Source organism: Cervus canadensis, chromosome 13, assembly GCF_019320065.1.
Source record: "Cervus canadensis isolate Bull #8, Minnesota chromosome 13, ASM1932006v1, whole genome shotgun sequence".
NCBI classification, from domain to species: domain Eukaryota; kingdom Metazoa; phylum Chordata; class Mammalia; order Artiodactyla; family Cervidae; genus Cervus; species Cervus canadensis.
Window position 1 is genome coordinate 16,151,034 of NC_057398.1, and position 26,699 is coordinate 16,177,732.

General features: G+C 41.3%; 1 protein-coding gene across 1 annotated transcript in view; it reads right to left on the bottom strand.

Moving 5' to 3' along the window:
- Window positions 1-23,364, bottom strand: part of LAMC1 (laminin subunit gamma 1) — a 119,229-nt gene extending 95,865 nt beyond the window's left edge. Inside the window, exon 1 of the mRNA XM_043486180.1 lies at window positions 22,728-23,364. Coding sequence (XP_043342115.1) covers window positions 22,728-23,142 — 415 coding nt within the window. The 5' untranslated portion in view covers window positions 23,143-23,364. The remainder of the gene's footprint in view (window positions 1-22,727) is intronic.
- Window positions 23,365-26,699: the final 3,335 nt, after the last annotated feature.

Consider the following 26,699-nt stretch of genomic DNA (forward strand, 5'->3'; position numbering starts at 1 on the left):
GGATCTTGAGTCAAGAATTTGGAAAGGGCTCCGTTGGGTGCTTCTCGCAGTCTGCACGGCGCTGACTGAAGTCACTCGATGGTATTCAGCTGGGCTGGTCATGCCTGGTGCCTTGGAAGGGGTGGATGGAAGGCTGGACACTGCTGAGGACGCCCACCGGGGTGTCTACCCATGTCCTCTCAAGTCTAGTGGTGTTAGTAAAGTCAGACTTCACGGCGGCTCAGGCTCCAGGAGACCAAGGTGGAAGCTGCCACTCCTCTCACAGGCTAAACCTGGAACTGGCATATCACCACGTCTGCTCTCCCACTGGTGGTCAAAGCAGTCACACGCCAGTCCACGTGCAAAGGGAAGAATGTTGAAGCACTCATGCCCATCTCTAATCCATTCTAACCAGCAAAATCAGAGCTGCATCTTAAGGCAGACATGATCTGCTAACTACTCACAACTGGGAATTTTAAAACTCAGGTGAAGAAAACTTCATTTGACCACCTCACTTAAAAGGAGAGAAAGATAGGGAATTCCAGAGCAACAGATCCTCTCGGACCCCACCACTCAGCGCTTAAGGCTGAAAAACTTAGATGAAGAGAAACTAAACGCTCAGCGGTGAGCGCACTGTAGGGTGCACAGAAGTGAAAGTGTAAGGCTGTACACACGAAACTTACACAATGTTAGAAAGCAATGGTACCTTGATTTAAAAAAAAATTCTTAATTAAAAAAATAAAATCACCAAAAAAAATTAGTAAGGAATCATGGAGAACTTTCTTCAATTTCAGTTTCTATTACCTTGGAGGAAAAGCAGATTAAAAATATCAGCAAACACCCCTGGAACGCACACCAGGCACAAATAACTACACTAATACACATGGAGAGAGAATGAAATCAAAGACACAGTCCCTGCCTATCAACGTCTCCAACTGGTGAGACAATATATACACCAAAATGCAGTGCAAGATAGCACCTGAGGAAGTAACAGCTGGTATTTCAGAAACTGGAGAGAGACTGTGGAGACAGGAGACTGGTTAGAAAACTACCTGTGGAAGGATGACTCACTGTAGCATGATCCTCAAGCCAACAGACTGCAGACTTACTTTACAACAAATATTTTGCAATGCCTTCCCTTCACCATCCCCAAATGAAACCCATAGGTTATCATCTATAACACACCACTTTCAACGGAGGGTGCACGTGTGTGTGTGTGTGTGTGTGTGTGTATAAGTCTACCTATAATGTAAAGCAGAAATCAAAAGGAAACTATGCATTTCAATAGAAAGACCTTCATCACTACTAAAAGGCATTTCAAAGCCATCAGACACCTTTACTAGACACCAACTTATAACAAGTAAGTCTGCATTTTCATTCATTTATTATTTATTTATTTTTTGGCCATGCCATCATGTGGCATGTGGGATCTTAGTTTCCCAACCAGGGACTGAACCCGTGCCCCTTGCCATGGAAGTGCAGAGTCTTAACCACTGGACTACCAGGCAGGTCCCAAGTTTGCATTTTTAAAAATAGGATTAGATGCCTTTCTATACATGACATACAGAAAATTAAGGGGCAGAGGTACAGGGGGACAATGCAATAAAGAAAAATGGTGTTAGCAAAAGTAGTAACACACCAGATGAACCCATACGTGTTTTAAGAAAAGAATAAATAACACTTTAACTGAGAAGGTATAACAAGTCAGCTCAAATTACAGACTGCCAAAGTAGATAACACAGTTACAATGATATATCTCAGCCAACTTTATCAGCATGTTTCCTTGTGAAATATTCACCTAATCCTAATGATTTCATTGCTCCATAAGAAAAAAACATGTTGGCAGGATAGGCACATCAATAATTATTCATGTGCAGGAAAACCTGTAAAAGCAAATTCCAAAATTTCAACTGAATATGATCAATACTTTCCTTGACATTTGATATTTTAGGAAAAAAAGAGGCTAAGTATACAAATATGCACACGGAGTCACTCTTTGAGTGCTAGAAGTGTAGTGTGATCTACACATGTGTCGAACAACAACTTGAACTCCGTGAGAGGGACTATTGGCAGAAAAATGACTTTCCTCTTGCTAAGCTCAAAAACTATTTATACAGTGGCTGTATTCATGGAAAATTATGTATAATAAAGTTATGTGGAAAAAACTGTTTATGTGTAAAGACAAAGTTATGTTCTATGCTCAGATATTTATAATCAGGTTTTTTAATAGCATAAATGTCCCATGAGAAATCACAAAGTTGGGCAAAACTTGAGCAATTCTTTGCTGTGTCGGACTGCCTCCCTTCCCCACTCTATCCTCTCTGCCTCCCATGTACTAAATACCCCTAAAGGGACAGTACCACACTCCTCTGAGGACCACTTCTCTTGGGGGGTGGGGGGTACAGCAGAATCCATGAGGCTTATCTATTCCAAACACTTTAAAAACTTCAGATTTATCACATTTTACACTGTACAAAACAGTCTTTCTACAAATTCCCATAGATTTACCATTCTTTGTTCTAAAAATCTCGAAATTCAATCCACCTCTCAGATTATAAATAAGGTTTCAAAGTGTATCAAAACAGTTTTAAAGAGGGGTAAGAGAGTTTAAAGTATATGACCCACATTAATGACAGAAAATTTCGTGACAACTGGCCTAACACATCTCAGGAGCTTGAGAAATTTATCAAACTGAAGTCAAGGATGATTCAGTTAGGAAGACAAGGGCTTTTTATCAGTGCTTCCTGGTGTTGCCACTGAGACAGTCTGCTTTGTTTTTTAGAGAAACAAATATATTGACCAAGTCTTCAGTAAATTTTATAAGTAGCAGCGCTTTTGTTATCCAAAATATTGTTTATCATGCCAAACAGTATGAATTAACAACTAATGTGGTTCCTACTTTATCAAAGAGGTGAGTAATATCTGGGTACTGCTATTTTTTTTCCCTTGGCTCTGCCACGTGCCTTGCAGGATCTTAATTCCCCTAGCAGGGACTGAACCCTGGCGCTCGGCACTGAAAACATGGAGTCCTAACCACTGGTCCACCAAGGAATTCTCAATTTGAACTATTTTAATTCACTGTAACCTGTAGCCAAAACGTTCCTTAAAGTGGTTAAATAGCAAAATAGTTAGACACTAAGCTAAAAAGATTTTGTATTAATACCACATCTCTTTACAAAAAAAGAAAGTGAGACAGCTTACAGAAATAAATATCATGCAACAGAATAAAAAATAGTGTCAACAATTACAATGATTACAAAAGAAAGGCAACCTAAAATAAAGCATTTCTCATCTATCAAATTAGCAGAGCTTTGTAAAAATCATAGTCCTTAAGAGGAATGTTTAAACAGGAATTTGTATATTGTTCAAGTCAGCAAAGAAAAGAAAAAATAAAAGAGTTAAGGGTGAGCAAGAAGAAAGAAAACTATTATTATTCACAGATTATGACTGTCTACATATAAACCCAAGAGTCTAAAGAAAAGTAATTAGAATTAATAAGAAAATCAAGCAAGAGTTAGGCAAGTGATCTTATATACAAAAACCAGTTACATTCTTACATGCCAGCAACAAAGACAAAGAAGATATGATTTAGAAAAAAGTTAAAATAACAAGAACATCAAAAATGTACCCAGGGGAAAAAAAAAAAAAAATGTACCCAGGAATAATTCTAACAGAAAAAGGGCAGGGTTCACATGGACAGAATTATAAAACATCACTGGCGTTTGTCAGAGGTTTTCTGATTCTAACTAGCAATAAAAAGTGTGCACTTAAAGAAAAAACTACTGGAATTCATTAAAGAAGAACTAAATTATACTACACAAATGAAAAGAAAGACTTAAAATTGTCAAGATGTCAATTCAACCCAAATGGATGCATAAGTCAATGCAATTTCAACCAAAATCCTAATAGAGGTTATTAAGGAACTTGATAACTTCAACCTAAAATTCATGTTTAAGAGCAAAGGCCCAAAGACAGCTAGGATATTTGTAAAATAGAAGAATAAGTTTGAAATGGACTTGCCTTAGAACATAAAGACAACACACACGTCAATTATCACATTCAAATTAAGAAATTCTGCCCAAAAGCTATCACAGGGAATATAAAAGAAAAATCACACACTGGTAGAAGATACAGAAAATATGTAATTGATGAAAGATTAGTATCAAGAATATAGGAAGAATTCTACAAATGAATAAACAGGCAAATCAATAAATGTGCAAAAAACATGAAGAAACATTTTACAGGAGAGGAAATATGAAAGACCAATAAACACATGAGAAGATATTCACCCTTATAAATGAAACAGCTGAGATATAATTTTACACCATCAAATGGGCAAAATTTAAGAGTTCTAACAATACCAAATGTGAATCAACTGTCTATAAACACTTTTAGTGAGCATCTAACCCAGCACAACCACTCTGGAAAACAACTTGCATGATCTCATAAAAACGGTGACACGTGTTAAGATCCAGCAACCCAGTTAGAGAGACTCCCACATAAGCATCAGAAGACATAAGTGAGAATGCTCATAGAACATTATTTGTCATAACAACCAAAAAATGTCCATCAGCAGAATAACCAATAAATTATCTATAGTATAATCACAACAGACTAGTACACAGGAATAAGAACAAAAAATTACAACTACATCTTAGAAACGTATTAAGTGATTACTAACAAAGTGCTGATGACTACAGAAACCATTTTTATAAAGTTCAAAAACAAGCAATACACTATCTAGAGATGATAAACTACTTCCTTTCAAAAGCAAGGAAATAAAACATAAAACCCAGGGTAGTGGATATCTAGGGTGGGGAGGGTGGGCAGAAATGAACACAGAGAAGTGTTCACTACTACTCCAGATTTCTGTCCATGGAAACAGCATCTGCTGAACAAACAACATAACTATCTATTTTGTCTTGCATTTAATTCCAAGTACAAAACACACAGCTGACCATCTGTATTTCCAAACAGATAAAACACACACAAAGAACTCCAGAGACGATTCAGTTTGCCATTGCTGAGTACTTAAGGACCACTAGCCTAGGTGACACCGGCATTTCCTTCTTGAGGAAAAATCCCTGGATTCACTGACAATTAGTATTAAGAATTTATAAGAAGTATTACACTGTAATAACTTTCAAATGCCATGAAGAAGGAACTTCAACACCTACTTTATAGGACTTACTTTATCCTTAGAGAAACAGAAACTCTTAAAAGTTTCAGTCTGAGAAACTCTGCTCTCCTAAAAAAAGAAAGGTATTTAACTTGGCACTCTGGATCCTGGAAAGGAGCATAAGGCTTACTTAAAAAGAAACAAAATTATGGTTGGTCTCAGCTATTTTTTCGGGTCTCAAAAGAAAGTTCATCAGAACAAAAAGACAAGTCTTCTATCACTACTGTCCACAACAGGGATGATGTCTTAAATTTCGAGAGAACAGCTCTGTGGATTTTCTCCAAAGGTCAATAAACACACCTCTTCCAAACACTTTTTCACAAAGTCTGGACATATTTGTTGAATTTAGCCGTATGCTTCTCAATTTAGAATTGAATTTTCTGATTCATCAAGACAAAGAATACTCAAATGCCTATGGACTTCATAAATCAAGTACCTAACTGAGTTGCTGACCCATAGCTCCCGTCCACGATGAGCTCGCTTGAAGAAACAAAATAAGTACACATTTAAAAGATTCCAGAACAAGATGGTATGCTCAAGTCACCAATGAGTGATACAATAAGCACTACTGTCTCACATTTCTAGAATGTGGAAAAGAATTTTTAGAGAAGGCAATTTCCTTTCAAAAGAAAATGGAATGATAAAGCACAGAGAAAAACATGACATGTATTTAGGCAAGAGTGATGGCAAAGGACATTAAAGCAAATAAAAACAATGAGTCTCAGAAAAAGGAAAAAGATGTCAATTCAAGGAAACCACAATCTTTTAGAAAGCAAAAACAAAGCTGAGAGAACCCTAAAGGCAAAAGCAATCACTTATAACTACTTGTAAGGCATTCCCAACACAAGTGACTCTGCAAAGATTCCTAATGACTCTGCTTTCTTACTGACTTAAAACAACTGGACGGAAAGGAAAAAAGCTGTAAGTAGGTAGATAGGGAGGAAGATAAAGAGTGTAGAGAGCTAGGACACAGACATCACTTAAATCATGTGTTTCTGAAAACAAGAAGAAAATCAGAATTGACTTCCCATTCAAGAAGTATCTCAAGTGAAATGCTTTAAAGCAGCCACATTCCTAACATAGGCACTGGAGATAAAATTGCATTTCTACAAAAAAACAAAAACAAAACATAAACTACTTCTTTGAAACCTATGTTTAATGCTCTATTTGAAATTCTACTACTCTCACCATAATTTGGCTTCCCTGGTGGCTCAGATGGTAAAGAATCTGCCTGTGATGTGGGAGACCAGGCTTCGATGCCTGGGTCAGGAAGATCCCCTAGAGAAGGGAATGGCAACCCACTCAAGCATGCTTGCCTAGAGAACCCCATGGACAGAGGAGCCTGGTGGGCTACAATCCATGGAGTTGCAAAGAGTCGGACACAACTGAGCGACTAGCACTTTCACTTCGCCATAATTTAATAACCCATCCACTCGAAGTGTCTTAAAATACATTTGTTGAAACTCATGCTTTCAATGAAATAAAAGTTCCTGTTAAATGGACTTTATTGGATCATTTAGAAAATAATTAATCAAATGTCTGTTGTGTGCCAAATTTTTACATAGTCTTTAGTAGTTCTATGATCACTATCTGTGAAAGTGGTATAACTTATATGTAATCAAATGTGATACAATTTATAATCCTTTATCTGTGATTCTAAATCCAAAATATTCTAAATAGCAGAAGATTTTCGTAACATCTGACAACATGACTTGAACTAGTGTGAGGTCCTTATAGCCTTTAATCAGCTTTTAATTCATAAAATTATGAATACATTTCACTGCAGAGATTCTCTGCACACACTGCAGTTAGTAAATTATTCAATTCACTACAATTCTGTAAGTCAGGGACCTGGCTCTAAGTCTCTGACCTAATTAATAGTTAAAATACAGTTCCTATACTTAGTGAACTCAACTCATATTGAAGGAAAAGATAAATATGCATTTAAAAACATCCCAGAACAAGACTATATGTTCAAGTGACCAGTAAGTGGTACAAACAATAGGCTCTGTTTTATTATTTTTGGAGTGCTTGTTTCTGAAACACATCTGGATTTTAAAACAGCGTGATTCATCCATCACGACGGAATGTAACAGGATCAGTACTGTCAAGTAAATCAAGACATGATGATCCTGCAAGGATGTGCTTCTCCTCCAAGATGAATGTGATACAGAGCCAATCAGTGCAAGTACCAGACACTACTATAGTGAGATCTCAGTGTCAAGATGGGACCATGGGAATAAAAACTGGTATCTCAGAATCAAATGAATTGTGCAGAGGTAGGGAATGAATGTTGCAACTGAGAAGAACAGGATGAGCACGCACCCCTATTCTTCAGAGGCTCTTCTCCTGAAGACCTAGGGGTGTGAAGGTCTGCAGAGAAAGTGTCTGCTCATTTTTCTAAATCCACTTCCTAAAACTGCTAGCTACAGAACAGGATACTCTGAAGAATGCACTTCAGGAAGACCAAAACTCAGTAAAGAGAGGATTCCCCAGAGCAGGGACTGGCAGGCACAACACTACCTGATGCAAAGAGCTGACTCACTGGAAAAGACCCCGATGCCGGGAAAGAATGAGGACAGGAGGAGAAGGGGACGACAGAGGATGAGATGGTTGGATGGCATCACTGACTCAATGGACATGAGTTTGTGCAAACTCCAAAAGATAGTGAAGTACAGGGAAGCCTGGTGTGCTGCATCCCGTGAGGTTACCAAGAATCAGACACGACTTACAGCAGCAATGCCAGGCCCCTGCTCCCTGCCCTCCGTCACTGTAACAGATTTGTGGCTGGCTCTGGCTGCCCAACCAGACTACATTTCCCAGCCTCCAATGTGTATAGGAGTGGCCAGGTGACTAAGTGCTCTCCAGTGGCAGATGATACAGTGATGTGGACTCTGTAGGGTCTCAGTCTTGAGAATTAAGCCTACACACTTCAGCAGTATCTTCCCTTTTGGAAAAAAGAGGTGCCTATGACCAGCTTCAACCACACACATGAGGACAGCACCCTAAGGAACTGCAGATTATGAAGATGAAAGGACCCTAGGCCCCAGAATGTCTGTGTGGATCACAGCTATCCTGCTGACCACTCAGGACCACCATGTGAAAGAGAAACCTCTGTGTTTCTTGAACGACTGTCAGAGCTCTTACTACTATAGCTCAGTCTTCACCCAACAACACCGGTGAGGGAGCTACATCATGGACCAGCCATTCCCCTCCACCTGAGCCAGTTTCAATAACCCTATGTAAAAGGCAAACTCCATCTTGAGAAGAATCTAAACGAAGTTACTATTTCTCTCTTTTATCTGCATTCTATGGCTGTAGCCTCACAGAAACAGAACTTCTTTGCATTCTACAGCTGGTGCCTCACAGAAACAGGAATTCATTCATTCAGCAAACTTCTGAGCACTTACTACTATATGGAAGGTATTATGCAATACATTAAGAATATATAAGCCAACGTAATAAAGAATGTCAACACACCCTTCCTAGGGTCAGGTCCTCTGTTTCACCGAGAAGTTAACCTCTAGGTCTTCTTTTCTGTCCCATCTCCAGCACATTGCAGAAGATTTAAAAAAAATTTTTAATACTGGAGTGGGGAGCCTTTCCCTTCTCCAGGGGATCTTCCCAACCCAAGGATAGAACCCAGGTCTCCCACATTGCAGGCGGATTCTTTACCAGCTGAGCCACAAGGGAAGCCCAAGAATACTGGAGTGGGTACCCTATCCCTTCTCCAGCGGATCTTCCCGACCCAGGAATCGAACCAGGGTCTCCTGCATTACAGGTGGATTCTTTACCAACTAAGCCATCAGGGAAGCCCCTGCATTGCAAAGTGGACTCCTAACCCACTGGACCACCAGGGAAGCCCCGCAGTGCTTTTTACATAACAGACAATAAATATCTGTTAGGTAAATGAACTGAAAAATCAATAAATTCATCTTATCCTCAATGAATTCAGTCTAATGGGGGAAACAAAACAGTACAATCTAGCACCTCTCAAATCACAGACATGCAGTATGTTCAGTGATTTGCAGAAATGAACAAATATGTGGACATTGAACAACATGACAGCAAATGCTATGGAGGGGCAGGAGGAATTAGAAATCAAAATCTTTCCAGAGAAACTGAGATCTGCCATGAGTTCTGAAGGACAATTAGGAGTTAACCAAATAAACAAGGTAAGGAATCAAGAAGATGCAGCACCCATGCTGTCTGAACATGTTTACCATGACTGGAACTTAAGGGCAGCGTTCCAAGCACACAGCGAACGTATCTAGTACTCCTTCGAATACCACTGCTCCCACTAATTAAGCCAAAAACAGAATTTTTTTCTTTACCATCTGCATCACTCTACTTGTTTAATACAAACTGCTGTCAATGCAGAGCTACCCACCTCTTTAACATCCAGATTTAATTTTCACTTTTAAATCTAAAATCAGAATGTATTTGACTAGTTCTAACAAGCCCTCCATCATGTAATCAAAGAATCTCAAAGCTGGGAGGACTCTGAAAGGTCACCAGATAAGTGGTCTGGGAATCATTTCATCAGCTACAATCAGTTCTTTGCAGTCATGTGGAATTTCTCATCTTTCTCTTATAGTGCTTTATACTTTGTCTCAATGTGTTCATTGATAAACACATGTTTGCTCTCCCATTAGACCACACAGTTTTTATGCATAATCCACATCTTTCTATATCTCATATTCTTTCTGTGCACAATAATCATAGGCTCTGTAAAAGAATCTTCTTTTAATCCGATCCAATCCCATCAGGTCCCTCAGTCCCTGTCAAGTCCCAGTCATCTGCCTGTTCGTGTGCACGGCCTCACTGTTACCTCCAGGAAAGATGAGTTGTTGCACCTTCTTTCCAAGACCCACAGAGTTTCCTTCCTGTTTTGTTCTTTTTAAATTTATTTATTTTTGGCCACACTGGGTCTTCATTGCTGTGTGCAGGCTTTCTCTAGCTGCAGCAAGCGGGGGTGACTCTCGAGTTGAAGGACGCAGGCTTCTCATTGCAGTGGCTTCTCTTGTTGCAGAACACAGGCTCTAGGGTGAGCAGGCGGGTGGGCTTCAGCAGTTACAGCACGCAGGCTTCGTGGCCCTGCGGCATGTGGAAACTTTCCAGACCAGACACAGGATCGAACTTGTATCCCCTGCATTGGCAGGTGGATCCTTAACCAGTGGACCACCAGGGAAGTTCTTCCTTCTGTTTTTAACGCCACTGATGCCACACTGCTTCTCTTTTACCTCCATTTCTATGTTACAGATTATGGAGACTGACTACTCCAAATGTCTGGCGGAAAAAATGAAACAAGTTCCAAATAAACCACCCCTTTTATAAGCTGCACAATGTCCTTATCTCAGAAGTTGTCAGATTTTTCCCTGCAGATGTTTTAAGCCTAAAATCATCAATGGCCTTTCCCATACCACCCTCTGTTCCTCTGACAAGGTTACTGTGTTTCCTGGAGACTTCCTGTTTGAATAATCACACACTTGGGTGTCCGAACTCCCATGTGTCCATTATTCACCATAAAAGGGACCTGAGGAAGTCCCCAGGCAGTTGAACATAAGATGATGTATGAACAAAAACAGCTGTGTGTTAGCAGGATGGACAAAAAGACAGCAGGGATCTAGACACTGCTGTGAATTTCAAAAACAAGGTCTATTTAGTCAGGCGTGGTTAAAAGGCTGCTGATTCAGAGCATTAGTGGCCCACTTCATAACTGAAAATCACTAGGGATGTGAAGAAGTCCTTTTAGTTACTTCCACAGAGTCGCACCCCAACACCAGCCTTCCTAGCAGTCTCCCTTTTGGGAACAAAGCTGCCTCGCCTTTCTCTCAGAGAAATGGCAAATCCAACTTAAAGATTTCACAAAAAATGTAATACTTGTTTTGTTCCCCATTCCAAAGAACACATCCCTCTTCCCCAAGGGGTTTTCCTATCTAAAAAAAAGAAAAACAAAAAAACAGGAAAGCATAGATACACACAGAAGAACACAGAAAAACAGCACAGAAAACAAGCCTACGTTCTCCAAACATCTGGAAAGCTTTGTTAATTTGCACAGTCTCTCTTCGGGTACACTAGATTTACCATCCATGTCTTCTGCCAGGATACAAGAACTTTAAAGTGGGCCTAAGATAAAACCAAGCTTTATCAGGATGGCCACAAAACTGAATGAGCCCAATTGCACCAGGAACTGATGCTAACTTATTTCTTGGCAAAAGCAACAAAAACGCTGAAAACGGCAGTAAACAAACCAGCGTGAGCCTCTGAAGCGATCCTGGTAAAGTAAACAAATTTTATTACAGCTGCATTACAGATGGGTCCACAAACTTTCATATTCTGTAGCAGAGTTGTAAGAATCTGGTATTCAACAGACTTTCTATCCCATGACTTATCTAAAATACTCACTAGAAATTCACAACCATGCACAGAGCCACTTTGAAAATTAATCCTAGATGCTCAAGCCCACAGAACATGACCCTTTTACCATGAAGGGGCAACCACATGACCAAAGCAATTAAAGTATACAATTGCTCTTTTGGTTTCAGCTGTCTCTCCCCCCAACAATGTTCACCTTTTAGCCTCATGTTTCTTCTCACCTCCAAAAAAAGAACACAACTTCAATGAATATTTCAGGATGCCCATCATTACCAGATCAGGATCTGGCATTTAAATAATAAGAATAATCTAAAAACAGTGGTACCAAAACAACAGAAGTCATGGTCCTGTGAGAACAAGGTCCATAAGAAGCAGGAACCACTAGGGGATGAACAGCAATGCCAAAGCACAGATAAACTGCTAAACCAAGGCAACTATACCCTAACTTCTTTGGTAAGAAGAAGTTAATTAACCAAATTAAGCAAGGACCCATCCGTAAAACACATTTTTTAACAGCTTAAACTTTCCTAAGTCTCTCTTCAACTCCAAAATTATTCCAGTTAGCCACATATTTAAAAGTCCAGAGATGCCAACATTCCAGAAAACTGAAGTTGTTCAGGACAGAGTCAGAAAACAAAATCCATTTCTAGATCTAATCATTTCACATTGCCAAGCTACTAAAACTTAGTCCTCAGTAGTCGGTGATAATAAGATGACCTCAGATTTTGAGAACATCTGGGCAAACCATTCCTGCCTCTAACCAGGATCTTTGTTGCCAGAGCAGGAAAACATCACTTCCCAGTCCCTGCCAATGAACAGAAAGTGCAATAGAAGCTGTTCAACTCATTTTCAACAAGCTGTCATGACCCCCTTTTCAAACACTGTGAAGCTCTTCTCTTCGAAATACTTAACATCCTTTTATTCTCTTTGAAGACAGCTGATGGAAAAACCCGCTTATGCCCTTGTATTTTCCCAAGTGGCAAAAGGGGTGGGGGCATTTTAAGCCCAATACACAGACTAGAATGCAGCAGTAAGTGCCATCCTTTTCATAAGAAATGTGAATTTAAAAATCATCAGTCACTCAATGTAATGCCTGTGTCACAGAAATGCAATGTGTACAAAGTAGGTCTATAAAGAAAGCAGAGAAAGCAGGACTGTGATTAAGTAATACTTCATCTTAGTAGAAGCGGAGGTAGTATGTTGTGTGGGAGGAATACAAAATCCAAAATCCAAGTGGGAAATATAACCTCCTCCTTCAGAGAGAAAGCAAAAAAAAATTAATTTTAAGGAATCTAGGAATTCCCTGATTGAACCTTAGCTCAGGAGTGCTCTAGGGAACCTAAGAGATAAACACAGAATGACAGATAGATACACAGATAAGACAGATTACATAGACAGAGTTGTAGATCTATAAACTAACAGTTACAGCAATCAAGGTGAAGGGAGCCACTTTTGAGCTTGAAAAAGGAAATAGTGACAGAGAAATCTCCCAGGACCACAGCAGTTATTTATCAATCAATAAAAGGTGGTTAGATCTACTCAGTTAGCAAACATGAATAACAAAAAAGCCACAATATCAGAGAGTTGACTTGAAGCAGAGGAAATGAAATAGAAACTGGAGATGGCCCTGACAGACTTATCTTTAAAGATGTCAGATAAAGTAAGCAACTGAACCAACTCAGCCATTCTCAACAACCAGAAAGGAGTCATGGATAAGGTAGAAAGGAGATAAGGTAGCCTTCCCCGACCACCCTTCAGGAAACGGGGTATGTGGTACACTCTTCCTATCAGTAGACACTGACAAAACACAGGATCTCATTCTGAAATTCAATAAATTCCTTAGAAATTCCTAGAAGTGTTAACAGCTAAATATAAGGCTAGTATAAGCACCCAAAACCTAGTATTTTTCCATTGCTAACAATCCTCTGTTCTTCACAACTAAGTGCAGAGATCCTTTTTAAAGAAACAACCCAAACCCAGAGCTCAAGCAGAGATCTGTCAGAGAAGCCAGGCTCAGGACTCCCGTTCAGTGGCCTTTCATCTCACTGCCCAGTTAAAAGGTCCTCTTCGGCTCTCCACCACTTACCAGGCTTGTTCTAACACAGCACGATGGCAAGAGCATAATCTATCCACAGCAGATCTGAATTCCAACCTAAACTCAACCTGTCCTGCCTCAGAGCAGTCACCAGTCATCTTTTATTACTATCCATAGGGGTAACTAACCAAACCCTTACTTGGTTAAAGGTACTGATGAGAAGAGCAAAGAGAACTGCTCACCCTGCACACCTGCCCGCACCCCACTTCCTGAGACTCACTGTGAAGCTCACCTGAATGCTCTTCTGAACCTACTCTGTGGGTATGTCAGTTAAAATCAGCCGACACCTCAATGAAGATCAGCTGGTTAGCCTGTTCATCCTTTCATTCAAAAAAACATTTCTTAATGCCTATTAATGCCAGCAGCTGCTGGTGGCACAGAAAGACAGCAAGAGAAACAGAGTTCAGATTAAGTCTCAGATTCTGTGCTCTCCTATTTTAAACCAAAATCACACCTCAAACTAAAAAAATCACCTATATAATTTTTGTATTTTAAAAGACTGAAATGTTTCTTAATTCTTTTTTCTAACTTGAATAATTCACATACAATGAAGTGCACAAATATTAAATGTATGACTCTGAATCTATATATATGTATACACCTATGTAATCTCCATGCAACTCAAGATACAGAATGTAAAGTGAGAAATATAATGGAGAAAAAGAAAACCTGATCATTGGCCATGTCTCTGAAAACACTGAAGGCATCTCTACAGTCACTGCTATGGGCAATCATTCTTCATGTACACTGTGATTTATCAGCACGAACAAAATTCATTGAGTCCCTAACTCTACACAGGACCACTTGCATTTTTTACTTCAAAAAAAATTTTTTTTTAAAGTGAAGGGGGCTGATTCTGAATTTTTACTTTCAAAAACTTGCAAAACAGAAAGAAGATAAAATAACAGAAATCAAAAAAAGATGATACAGCAAAAATCCAATGTTGACTGCAATGTAATAGGAAGCAGCCATGAAGCTGGAAACAAAGAGTAAAAGCAGGGAGCTGAGGGAATATACAGCTCCTAAGTTCTAAAAGAAATGATGTAAATCCCCTAACTCATCTCCCAGCCTTGCCACAAGAGATCTGAGAGCACCACTGTCTAAGAAAGAGATAAGTCTGCTTTATTTTATTCATGAATATGTAGCTGCATAGGGCACCAGGCTGACTGGACCCAGTTATTTTAGGCTGGCCCCCCTGGAAGAGACCATGGAAAGAAAGGCAGATGTACTTAATTAGTGTCACCACAGTCTGGCACAAAACTCTAAAACCTCAGCAACATTTCTATAAATGAGTTTTCTGCTAACCCCTTTTAGCAAGCTGTCCATTTTAGGCTTGAATGAGCAACATCTAACTTTATCATTTTATAAGAAAGGAGAGGTTTGCAAATCTTAGCAAGGCCCTCTTACAAATCTTAGAGCAAGAAATGTAGGCAAAGGAACAGAACTAGCACACAGTCATCTTGAAATTTTACCCTTTGAAATGACAGTTTAAAATAAGTGACAAGAAAAATAATAAAAAAAATAAGGGACAGATTCATAATCTCTTATTTTTAACAATCTCCTCCAGAATGTTGGACAGTAAAAATAAACAAACAGCTCTGCTCTAAACTTTGACACTTTCCCCTAAAACTCAAACAGAACAGCAGCAAAGCTGTCAGTTACATACAGCCGGAAACAAGAACCAAGGAAAGAAGCATCTGTTGGTTTTGCTGCCTGTTAACTCTAGACAATAAGTGGTTATTATTCATCTGTCTAACCACTTTAATGTGGTTCTTCACTATCCAGAGAAGGCATGCCTCAGTATGCCTGTATTCCAACTGCACCCCAATGAGTTAAAGAAACTAAAAATGCCACGCACAATAAGCAAATAAGGTATTTCACTGCAACCCTTCCCCACAACTGCTTAATAATTATTTCAACAATAGACATGTGAACACATATTTTAAAATAAAATTTATGTCCATTTCTAAAGACAAAATACACAATATTAACATTAAAATTTCATGAACAATCACAAGGAGATTGTTGTGACAATCAAAACAAAACAAAACAAACAAAAACAAGGGAGAGTCAAATCTGAGCATCTAGTTTACTCCTAAAATTTATCCAGCTAACTATAAATCATATAAAAGTCTAATTTTTGCCCCCAAAAAGGACAATCACAGATCTTTCAATTCCATATCAGTTCCACACCCAGTTAACTTAGTACTTTTCTTTAAAGCTACAGAAATAAAACCACTACAGACCATATTAACATAGCATATATCTCAAGAGAATGAAGAGATGGCACTGATAACAAACTCAAGTTCACAAGTGTTACTGAGAAGAATGCAAATTAATATGGAGTGTTTTGGGGCTTCTTATAGTTCAGGCATTCGTTTATTTACTTGTTTATCAATATACCTATTGAACCATGTTGCTCAGTATGCCAGACAGACAGATAAGCACTGAAGATATAAACTGTTTCAGTCCCCCTCCAAATGGTGAAATAAATCAATGCTCACTGTGTGTGCACCTTTTACCTTAGAGCTTATTATATAACACTGAATATATCTGTCTAAAGCAGAGGTCACCAAACTCATGCTGCAGAGGGTCAGACAGTAAACATTTTGGGCTTTGTGGGCCAGGACATACTGACACACTCAACTCTGCCATTGTAGTGCAAAAGCAGCCAGAGACAATATGTTAATAAATGAACTTAACCGTGTTTCAAAGGAGTTTTACAGATACCAAAATTGGAATTTCTTATCATTTTCATGTGTCATAAAATATTTTTCTTCTTTTGATTTTTTCAGCCAATTAAAGATGTAAAAACTGTTCTCAGCTCATGGCCCATACAAAAGTAGGTGGCAGCCCAGGACTGGATTTAGCATGTGGGCTATAATTTGCCCACACCCAGGAGAGACCTAAGACTCCACATCTAAGCCACAAGTTCCAGGAGGTCAGGGCAATGTCCAATGAACCATTATACACCCAGGAAACTGTATGGTGCTGAGGCATAGCAAGCAATTAACTAAAAACTAAAAATATAAATCTCCAACCCAGCCTTGAAAAATGTCCTGGGCTAGAAGTGGAGAAAAGTAAAGAAACAAGACAATGCCATGTGATAAGCGCTGTGGTAGATACCTGCAGGGTGGTGTGAGTGGAAGATCTAATCCAGGCCAGGAAGTAGGATGGAAAGGGATAAGAGAAACAAACTGGGGAAGGGTTCCTATAGGTGGTGACACCAGGGAGAAGTGTCCCAAACCAAAAAGGAACCCTCTGAGCACATGAAATGACAAAAGATAAGCCCAGAAGTTTAAAAAGGTCCAGATCCTAAAGTACCTAACACAGCATGACAAGGTGTCTGGACTTGATCTTAAAGACTTGAGGAACCACTGCAGACATTTTCAGCTAGGATACAACATCAACAGGTTTGCATCTGAGAACCAGTGCTCAGTCCCAAGCAACGGCTGCCCAAATAGAAAGAGCAAAACTGGGGGCAGAAAGACCACCAAATCAGTTAGCAAGCTGCTGCAGTAATCAAGGTAGAATTCCATGGGGAGCTACATTAAAGCAAGATAAAGTTAAGGATCCAAGAGACATAAAGGCTGGATACAGGAAGTGAAAGTGGAGTCTTGATCAGACTGCAGTAAGGATGGATGGGAAAGAAAGTGATGGAGTTAGAGCTGCCCAGAGACTTTCAGCAGTGGATGCTATCCGCTGGCCAAACAGTAATCTTTACTGGCGCCTATAAAGCACAGTCTTTGGCAAAAGAATGGATGAGAGTCTCAGGGCTAAACAGTAATTTAGCTGTATCTTCATTTCATTAAGATACAGCTTTGAACTGGATAAGAAAATAAGGGATGAATTTAGTTTTGGACATGACCTCTGGACATCCCAAACTGACTATGTCCAACCTGGAGAAGAAACTGTCCTGAAAATGTGAATTTAGAATTCACTGATTTGCCAATAGTAATGAAAGCCTTGAGATTAAGAGTTCATTCAGAAGAGTAAGTAACATGAAAAAAAAAAAAGAAAGAAAGAAAGTAAAAAGAAATTCAGAAACATAAGTGGAAAGGAACAGAAGCAGGAGAAAGAAAACCAAGCGAGTTTGGTATCTCTGAATCAGTATATACATGAACTTGTATTTTAAAGTTGCCCTGAAATAAACTAGTCATTCTTCTGAGATCTGTTAGAGGAGCTAAGAGCTGAAGGAGCTATTATGTTAGACTGAGTCAAAAACCTACCTCCACTGTAATTTTTGGCAAATCACAACCTCAGGCTCCTCATCTTCGCCTTCCCTCAATGAGTTATGAAAATCTAATCAGTAATTGACTGGCCGCTTTAAAACACTACAAAGGCACTCCTGATTTAGTACTGTAATGGCATTACATCTGGGTATGAAAATTCCAAATGAAAGTAATTGAAAGTGCTAGTTGTTACTCGTGTCTGACTCTGTGCGACCCCAAGGACTACAGCCCGTCAGGCTCCTCTGTCCATGGAATTCTCCAGACAAGAATACTAGAGTAGGTTACCATTCCCTTCTCCAAGGGATTTTCCTGACCCAGGGATCGAACCCGAGTCTCCTGCATTGCAGGCAGATTCTTTACCATCTGAGTCATCAGAGAAGCCAAAATTCCATCTAACCGAGTATAAACTTCTGAAGAATGGACCTTCAATCTTCTACACCCTTCTGTTAGGTACTGCACCATGTATTTAGTAGGTATTTAAAATATGTTTGCAGAATATTTGGAAGTAATGTGAGAATGTATGCACAAGGCTAAGGAGTGAATAGCAAAAGGGATATCTGACTTCCTAAGAGGATTTAGAATTGAAATAGTCAAGCTTTGTCCCTCCCACAAATGTGGTCAATGACAAAATCAAGGGTGGAAGGGAGCTTACAGCTCCAGAATTTTCTCCTAATGTGTAAACTGTTTTTCTGAATACTCTAGAAACATGAAGAAGGTATTTAGAGAAAAAGCAGTGAATTGTAGAATAGGAAACCAGCCAACAGCAACTTTATAAAACTGTGTTCACCAACTGCTGGCCATTAAAGAAGAGCTCCTTAACTTCTCAAGTCGAAACCTGCAAAATGTAAATCAGCCCTTTGTGAGACAAACTAAAATAGTGTCCCCTCAGGGTACACAAATACCACAGTGAAGTCACCAGAGTTCTGACAGAGTCAGAACCTACCTTAAAAAGATTTTCCTGGGGAAAAAAAATTGCCGTTTTTTTCCTGTTAAATATACACTAAGGGACCAAACAGAATAAAGTGCAATATCCTTCCTTATATAGCGATTATTCTAATTTAGACACCAAAAAAGAGTATCTTAGATACAGCTTAAAAGCATCATTTAATCACTGTTTGTTACCGAAACTTATAGCGAGTTTGGACACCAATCTGGTCTTGGTGTAAATTTTAGGAGTTCCATAAACTTTGACTGAGTTGGTTTTATAAGCACTCTTTTCCTTAATATAATTGTTTTTAGAAAGAGGGAAGGTACCCTCCTCCAAAAGACCCAGTTTGCCAAGTTCTCACCTACAAATGACTACCAAGTTAATTAAACAGGTTGTTTAATAAAAGGCAAGTTCTCAGTTACAATCTTACTATCAACTACTCTGCTGATAAGGATAAAACTCATTATAACTTGTAAAACGCAAAAGCTAAACTTTGAAAAAGTAGTTGAATAATTCATGTACAAGTCAGGAGAGAAGATCCAGAAGTTGAAGGCAAACTAAGAAAAACTTCGTTTTAGAAAAGGGTGCCTTGCTGAGATTTCTCTTCACAACAGGCAGAAAATGTGGTTCTGAATCCCATAGCAACTGTAACTCATTATATCTAAGGATACATTACACCCTGCACCCTGGATTACTGTATGTGGTGCTTAAGACATGGCTGCTTTCAGAATCAGTGCTGATTTTCCTGGCTTTCGTACAAGTGATGATAATGGTACAACCATGTAATTTGTACCTGCCATCTATTAAAATATGCCTCACCACCGAAAAAAAGGACCAGTTAAAATGATCGTGTTATTTTATACATACGTGTGTATGCATGAAAAGTTTCTGGAAGGTTACAAAAGAAATTGTGAGCAACAGTCTCCAGGGCAACTTAGCAACTGGAGATGAAGTACACACTAGTCATTATACTGTTTTAATTCATTATGTCATGTTTCACTTTTACAGTTAAAAAAAAAAAATGACTTAGGATCAGTGGCAAAGTATGTATATTTCTTGTGACTACTTAAGTGAGAACTGACTTTGCTTATTTTAAAGTTTACTGTGTTTAAAGTTCAACATTAAAAGGAAAGCTAGAAAAGTGGCAAGACCTAGTTCTTTCACACTGCTCCCGTAGAGTTTCACATGCTCTGTAAGGGCAGAGCACAATATGCATCACTTGTTTAAGGGTATGTGAAATCTGAACTGGATGGGAGATTTAATAGATGCACAAACAGTCATGGTCCTTGAATTCACGGGAAATAATTAGTTAGCTAGAGCCCATGGAGTAACTGGAGTTAGGGAGTGAATACATTGAATATCCAATACATAAAACCCTGTCTATCTGCCATAAGTTAGATATCACAACATGCACGAATACATATATCCTTGTCATTAAAAAAAGAGAGGGGAGAGAAAGAGATTGAGACATCTAACCCCACTACACACAAATCTCCCTCCCCTTCCAAGAACAAGTACAATAAGTTCTTGTCAAGTTTTTTAGAAACTGTCCGCCTAAAGCGCTTAAAGAAAATGTTTTTACAGCACTTGTGTGAAAACTTTTAGGTAACTGTTTACTTAGAAGTTTTAAATCTACAGTTTTATGAACTTCATTTAGCAAAAATGTTACCAAAACTGAAGAACTTTTCAGCAAAACAAGTTGAAGCATATATAACATTTTCAGAGAAAAAAGTCTATCAAGCATTCAATCACTAGGACCCAAAGTCCATGTTTCCGTCGTCCAGGAGTAGCAACCTAACTTGACAAGATACTGTCTTACCTAACACATTATCCTTCTAACAGAGGAGTAATCACTGAGTAATCTACCTTCCTACACCATCACCTGAAATAACCTTTCACTACATAGTGATCAAGGGCTTCCCAGGTGGCTCAATGGTAAAGAATCCGCCTGTCAACGCAGGAGACTGGGGTTTGATCCCTGGGTCGGAATGATCCCCTGGAGAAGGAAATGGCAACCCACTCCAGTATTCATGCCTGGGAAATCCCATGGACAGAGGAACCTAGCAGGCTATGGTCCATGGGGTTGCAAAGAGTTGGACATGACTTAGTGACTCAACAACGACAGATGCAATGCTCACAGCAGAAAATTCAGAAGGTCCAGACTGTCAGCCCTATCTTTACCTAAATAAGAGATTTTTGTGCAGAAGTTTTCAAATGAATCTCAGGCATGTGAGACACTGAGGCCATGCTTTTGCTTCGAAATGTTTAATATTTCAAAACAGATGAAATAAGACTTCGTGGAGATTCAAAATTCAACACAGAAACTTTAACAAAACAAAAATTTAAACAAAAATAAATGGATAAAAATTTCAAAAATAATTCTGGCCAAGTTTAAAACTATAACACTTAGGAGAAAAGAGCTAAGAGCATCCCCACAAGATCTTGGAAGGCCCTTGGTCTCTTGCAGAATCTTCAGAAGGGCACCTGTTCCAACATACGGTTTAGCTCCGTATGTTTCCAATACCTTCGAAAAACTGAACTGTTTACTTCTTCAATCTCTGAAAAACGGGTGCCTCAGAGTTCCAGTTTATAAACGTATTTTTGAAAAGTTTCATCTTCCTAATGATTTGTCTACAAATAAAATATTTACTACAAAAGCGCTAAATACTGCTTTTCTAAAACTTACTCCACACACAGTAAGTTAACTTCACTTTTCAAGTACTTTCTCTGGAATCTTGACACTTACATAAAACTTAATGTACCAGACAGCAGAGGAAAGAAAAATACAAAACCACAACCAAAAGAACCATGTGCCCACCAAATAGTTCCTTTCAAAGATTCCCCCAATCATGTTTCCAGCCTTACAGAACTATCCTGATTTGACAGAAGAATGGCTTGGCACCCTGTTCTCTCTGGAAGTTCATTACTACCAGCTACCAGTAAAATCATGGCTTTCAACCTAACTGAGGCTGAAGCTCTACATGTCAAATGTCAGTTTCTTATGCATATGTTACTCTGTTAAACACAATAATGAATCACTCAGCTTGTTTGTATATTCCAATGATGAAGAAAAACTGACGCAGATCAAACATGATTTTTCATACAATTCTTTGAGATAAACACGTCCATCCTCGTCTACCACCCAGCGATGAAGTTTTCTATACATCCCTTTCCTGATTTCTAAAAGGTCTCTCACACATGCTTCTACACTTGCCTTGAATCAAAGCAAAAGGGAAGGCAGTGAGGAGAGCCTTTTTACTCAGGGACCAAACTTCACCGAACAAATGCAGCGGGTGCAGATACTTCCTTTTGTTTTCTCCGTACGGAGATTAGCAGTGAAATCGCTTTGTGGCCCTTCATTAAAGATGAACAACTTTCAAGAACAATAACTTTAAAAGTGAACTTCTATTTTAATTACACGCAGGCAACAGCGGTAGTAAACACATTTGCTCCCCTCAAATCCCCTTAACCTTTTCCTCTCTAGCGTATTCAGCAGAGCAAACAGCAATCACCCTCAACCCTGGAGAGAAACTTTTTATTTTTTTTTTTTTTTTGAAACTTTTTAAACAAGGTAAAAGTGCTTAAGGTGGACAAGGAGAGGGGGACGAGGAGGGTTTCTGATTCATGCTTCAGGAAAGTGGGACCAAAGAAGCCGAAATGGCGAATAATCTAAAGAAAGAAAAGCCGGCTAAGTTAGAAGAGGAAAGCAGACAGAGAGATGCTGGCGGGAAGAGCATCTTGGCTCGCGGGAAGTTAGGTGTTAAATCAAGCATAGAAGTTGGAGAAGGGAATTTCTGTGTGGCCCAGGCTGGGGAGCAGGGAGCCCGCAGGCGGCTGTTCGGGCCCCTGTCCAGGCTAGACCAGGGGGTGAAGGTGGCCCGGGAGCCGGGCTGCGGGCAAAGCAGCAGCAGGGCACACGGGGCTGTCACTGCTTACCCAGGTGCAGCGTGAGGTTGATGGAGTTGGGGTACTGCACCCCGGCCAGCATGGTCTGGCTCTGCCACCAGGTGGTGTCGGCCTGGTTGTTGTAGTCGGTCAGGAAGGCTGCCCCGTGCTGCAGGTGGGGCTGCCCGGCGTCGCACAGGTGACAGGACTTGGTGACCCCGGTCACTCCGGTCTGCACGCAGTACTCCTCGGGCGGAGTCCCGCACGTGTTGGTGGCCACCACGGTCACGTTGAAGGCGGCGTTAACGAACTCGGGCATGCAGCGCTGCGGCCGCCCGCCCTCGTCCGTGCACTCGTCCATGGCTGCCCGGGCGCAGCCGGCCGCGGCGGCCGCCAGCACGACCAACACCGGCCAGACGCGGCCCCGCGGCCGCAGCGCCGCCGCGGCCCGGTCGCTGCCCCTCATCCCGCCGCCCCCGCGCTGGGCCACGGCAAAGGCCAGGGCGTGGGTGCGTTCCTCTCGCCCGGGGGCGTCCCTCGGAGGCCGCTCCGCGAGGGTTCAGCCCCGGGGCCCAGTGACCAGGCTCTCCGGACGCGCGGTGGCGGCGGCTGTGCCACCGGAGAAACGGGCGGGTGGGCGCCCCGGGCGAGAACCGCGCGGCTGGCTGAGCGCTGCTCCGCGCGCACCTCTCTCCCACCCGGGACACAGCCCGCAACTCGCCGCCGACCCCCGACTTCCGAGCGCGTGCCCGCGCCGGCGCGCGCGCCCCCGGGGAGGAAGGAGCTGGGGGGTGGGGTCGGCACGGTCGGGTGGGGTCTGGCCGAGAAGGAAGCCCAACCCCGGCGTCCTCTCAGCCGCTCCCCGGCCCTCCGCGCGCGCCGTGGACTGCGCGTCGGCCCCGGAGACTCGCGGCAGCACCTCACGCTCGAGCCCGCGGCGCGCGGTCGGCGGGGGCGGGGCCTGGAGGGGCGCGAGGAGTGGGCGGGGTCGGGAGAGGGGGCGGGGCGGCGGGGAAGGCGGGGCGGCGGGGCGGTGCATGCCGGGAGGGCCGCGGAGCTCCTGGAGAGCCGGCGCCCAGCCGGGAAATGGACAGCAAGGTCCCCTGGCGCCGAGTCCCCAGGAAGACTCGGGGTTGGGGGCGGGGGCAACGGAGGGGTCTTATAGGGGCGACGCCGGAGGGGCGGGGACGCTCGGAGTTGGCCCTTTGGCCCCGCGCGGTCTGGGCCGCGGTAACTCGTGTCCCAGCCACGCCAGGTGTCCGTCCTGGTGTCCCGCGGGCCGCGCCCCGGGGCGGGGACCTTAGGACCCGACATTGCGGAGGGAGGTGGGGTGTCCGCCCTCCCCCCCAGCCCCCTTGCCGCGGGGCCACCCCGGGAATGGCCCGTGCTGCTCGCGGCCGGCCCCAGGGCTTTCCGAGCAGAGTTCCCGGGGTGTCAGGGGGCTGACACGGTCCCCGGAGATTAAAGAGCCGGATCGCAGCATCAGAATGAGTTTTCTGAAGTGATTTCCTGCCTCAAAATTAAAGCGTAACCCGTGGTTTTTAACAGGGGCGAGGAAGGAAGTGAGAAGGCTGGGAATGGAATGGCATTTTTTTCCCCTGGGTATGCAGCAGACCCACTGCGAAATTCTTCCACTGTGTTGTTTATGTTCCCCAGCTTGCCTTTAAAAGACTCGAAAGGATCTGGGATTTGACATCCTCCTTTTCGGGCCTGCTGAGTCACGGAATATTCTCCTTGCCAGAATGACTCAGTTCACAGAAGCTCAGCCAGAAGATCATGAGGTTTAGCCCGAGATCAGAACCTGGGCACCTACTCGGTGCTGATACGACGCACACAGGAGCAGAGGGAGGGCGCTGTAAACGTGGATGGATCGCTTTGGCGTGCGGGAGCAAAGTGGGTGCTCCTGAGACAGATTTTTTTTAAAAAAACTTTACAAGATCTTAACAGTAATAAATGCACTGGGGCGGGGACGGGAGCGGAGAATATCTAGTTTTGTACCCAGAAGTCCCGTTAAGAGAGAGATGGTGGGGATACGAAATGATGAAATGTGTCCGTTAGGTTACTATGGTAGGGGTCAGCGTTAACTCTAGGAGGACCTTAAGAGTGATGGTTTTGGGGAGGGGAGTGGGTTAGGGGACTTGTCAGAATGGTGAGCTTGCTTCGCAGATACATGGATCACTTATATTGTTAATTTATTTGATGAGGTGGGTGGAGATTAGGCATGACTCAGAAGCCTGTAACTCCTCATCCCTTGGCATCTGCTCTTTGGTTGAAGAAGGTTGTGGAACTGTGGGTAACAATGTTTTTTCATCCTTTCATGTTTGAGTCAGAAGCAAAATATATTCATTTATACCTAGAAGGGGTGATATTCTCTCTCAGTCCTTGATCTTGAGAACAAACAAGGACATAAAAGACAAAGATAAGCATGTCAGTTTGTAAATAAAGCTACAGATAATTTTAATAACTATATTTAATACATATATTAATACATTTGCCTTATAAATTTTCAGTATTTTATTAGACATTGGCAAACCAAACAGTGGATCTCCTTTTGTTTACTGCCAAGTCAAAATAGTTGAAGAAATGGAGAACCCAAAATCAACATAAATGTTTTCTTGTCACTGCTTCCTTTGGGGTTCTAATGTCCAATGGTAACTAAAGCTATTACTTATGCTTATCTACCCCACATTTTCATTACCAGAACCTCATCTGGTATTTGTAAAGCACATAAAGAGACTTTGAATTGATTTCTGAATTCTGTTGCTCATCATGAGAGTGTGACAAGGATGTATCTGTTTTGAAGAGAGATAAAAATGTAACCAGCCAGTGTGCTTAATGATAAAAAAAAATTTTTTTTTTTGCTCCATTGTTTGAATCCTGATTCAAACAAACCAATGATTAAAAGAAAAAAATTTTAGGACAATTTGAGAAATTTAAATGCTGACTAGATCGTTGATGATAACAAATCAAGTATTTTAAGTACCTGGAGATGCCACTGCTGACTAAATAAACTTGGTATTTTTTTTAAGTGAGATGTTTGAGATTTTCTTTTACTTCATGCTGGCCTGTTTTTTCAAAGAATTTCTGAGTCCTTAATTCATGTTCTTAGCTGCTTGGAAACTTCATTATCTCTGGTAAACAATTGTGGTGTTTAGAAGAAAAATGTGACAATGTGGGGGAAATGGTTTCAGATCCCTCCAGAGATGATCACCAGTGCCTCTATACTGTGAGAATGGTAGGATGAGGGAAGGTAGTCGTTTATTATACAGAGGAAAGAGCTCCAAAAAAAAATTTTTAATTCCACTTAGATCTTCAGAGAACAGAGATTTCCCCCATCAGGATCTGTGTAATTAGTTTCAAGGAAGGATGCTGATTCCCCTGACTCAGGTCACTGCAGATGCCTGAGCATACCCACCCCTAGCAAGGTGAAGAGAGTGATGTGAAAACCTTGGAGTTTAGGAAAAGCAGTTCTCCAAGCAAAGAGGTTGCTGTTGCCAGAAGAGGGCAGGTTACAAGGCAGAAAAAAAACCCAGATGCCCATTACATCAAGACTGAAACTATGTGATATATATAATTAGAAAAATAATTTTAAAAGTTTGTATTGACCTTTGCAGATTGCAACTTGGCCCTTTTTTTATCCTTTATAATTACCAGTGTGTTTATTTTTCCATCTCTTAGTCTTTCTGATTTCATTTCCCTATATTCTTTTCAAGTCTAGACATTACTCTCTCTTTTTCAAAAATATTTTATTTATTTATTTGGCACCGAGTCTTAGTTGAGGCATGTGGGTATCTCGTTTCCTGTACGCTTGGTTAATGACTCAGTCATGTCCAACTCTTTGCAACTCCATGGACTGTAGCCCTCCAGGCTCCTCTGTCCATGGGATTTTCCAGGCAAGAATACTGGAGTGGGTTGCCATTTCCTCCTCCAGGGGATCTTCCTGACATGGGATGCAACCTGGGTCTCCTGTGTCTCCTGCATTGGCCAGCAGATTCTTTACTGCTGAGCCACCTGGGAAACGGG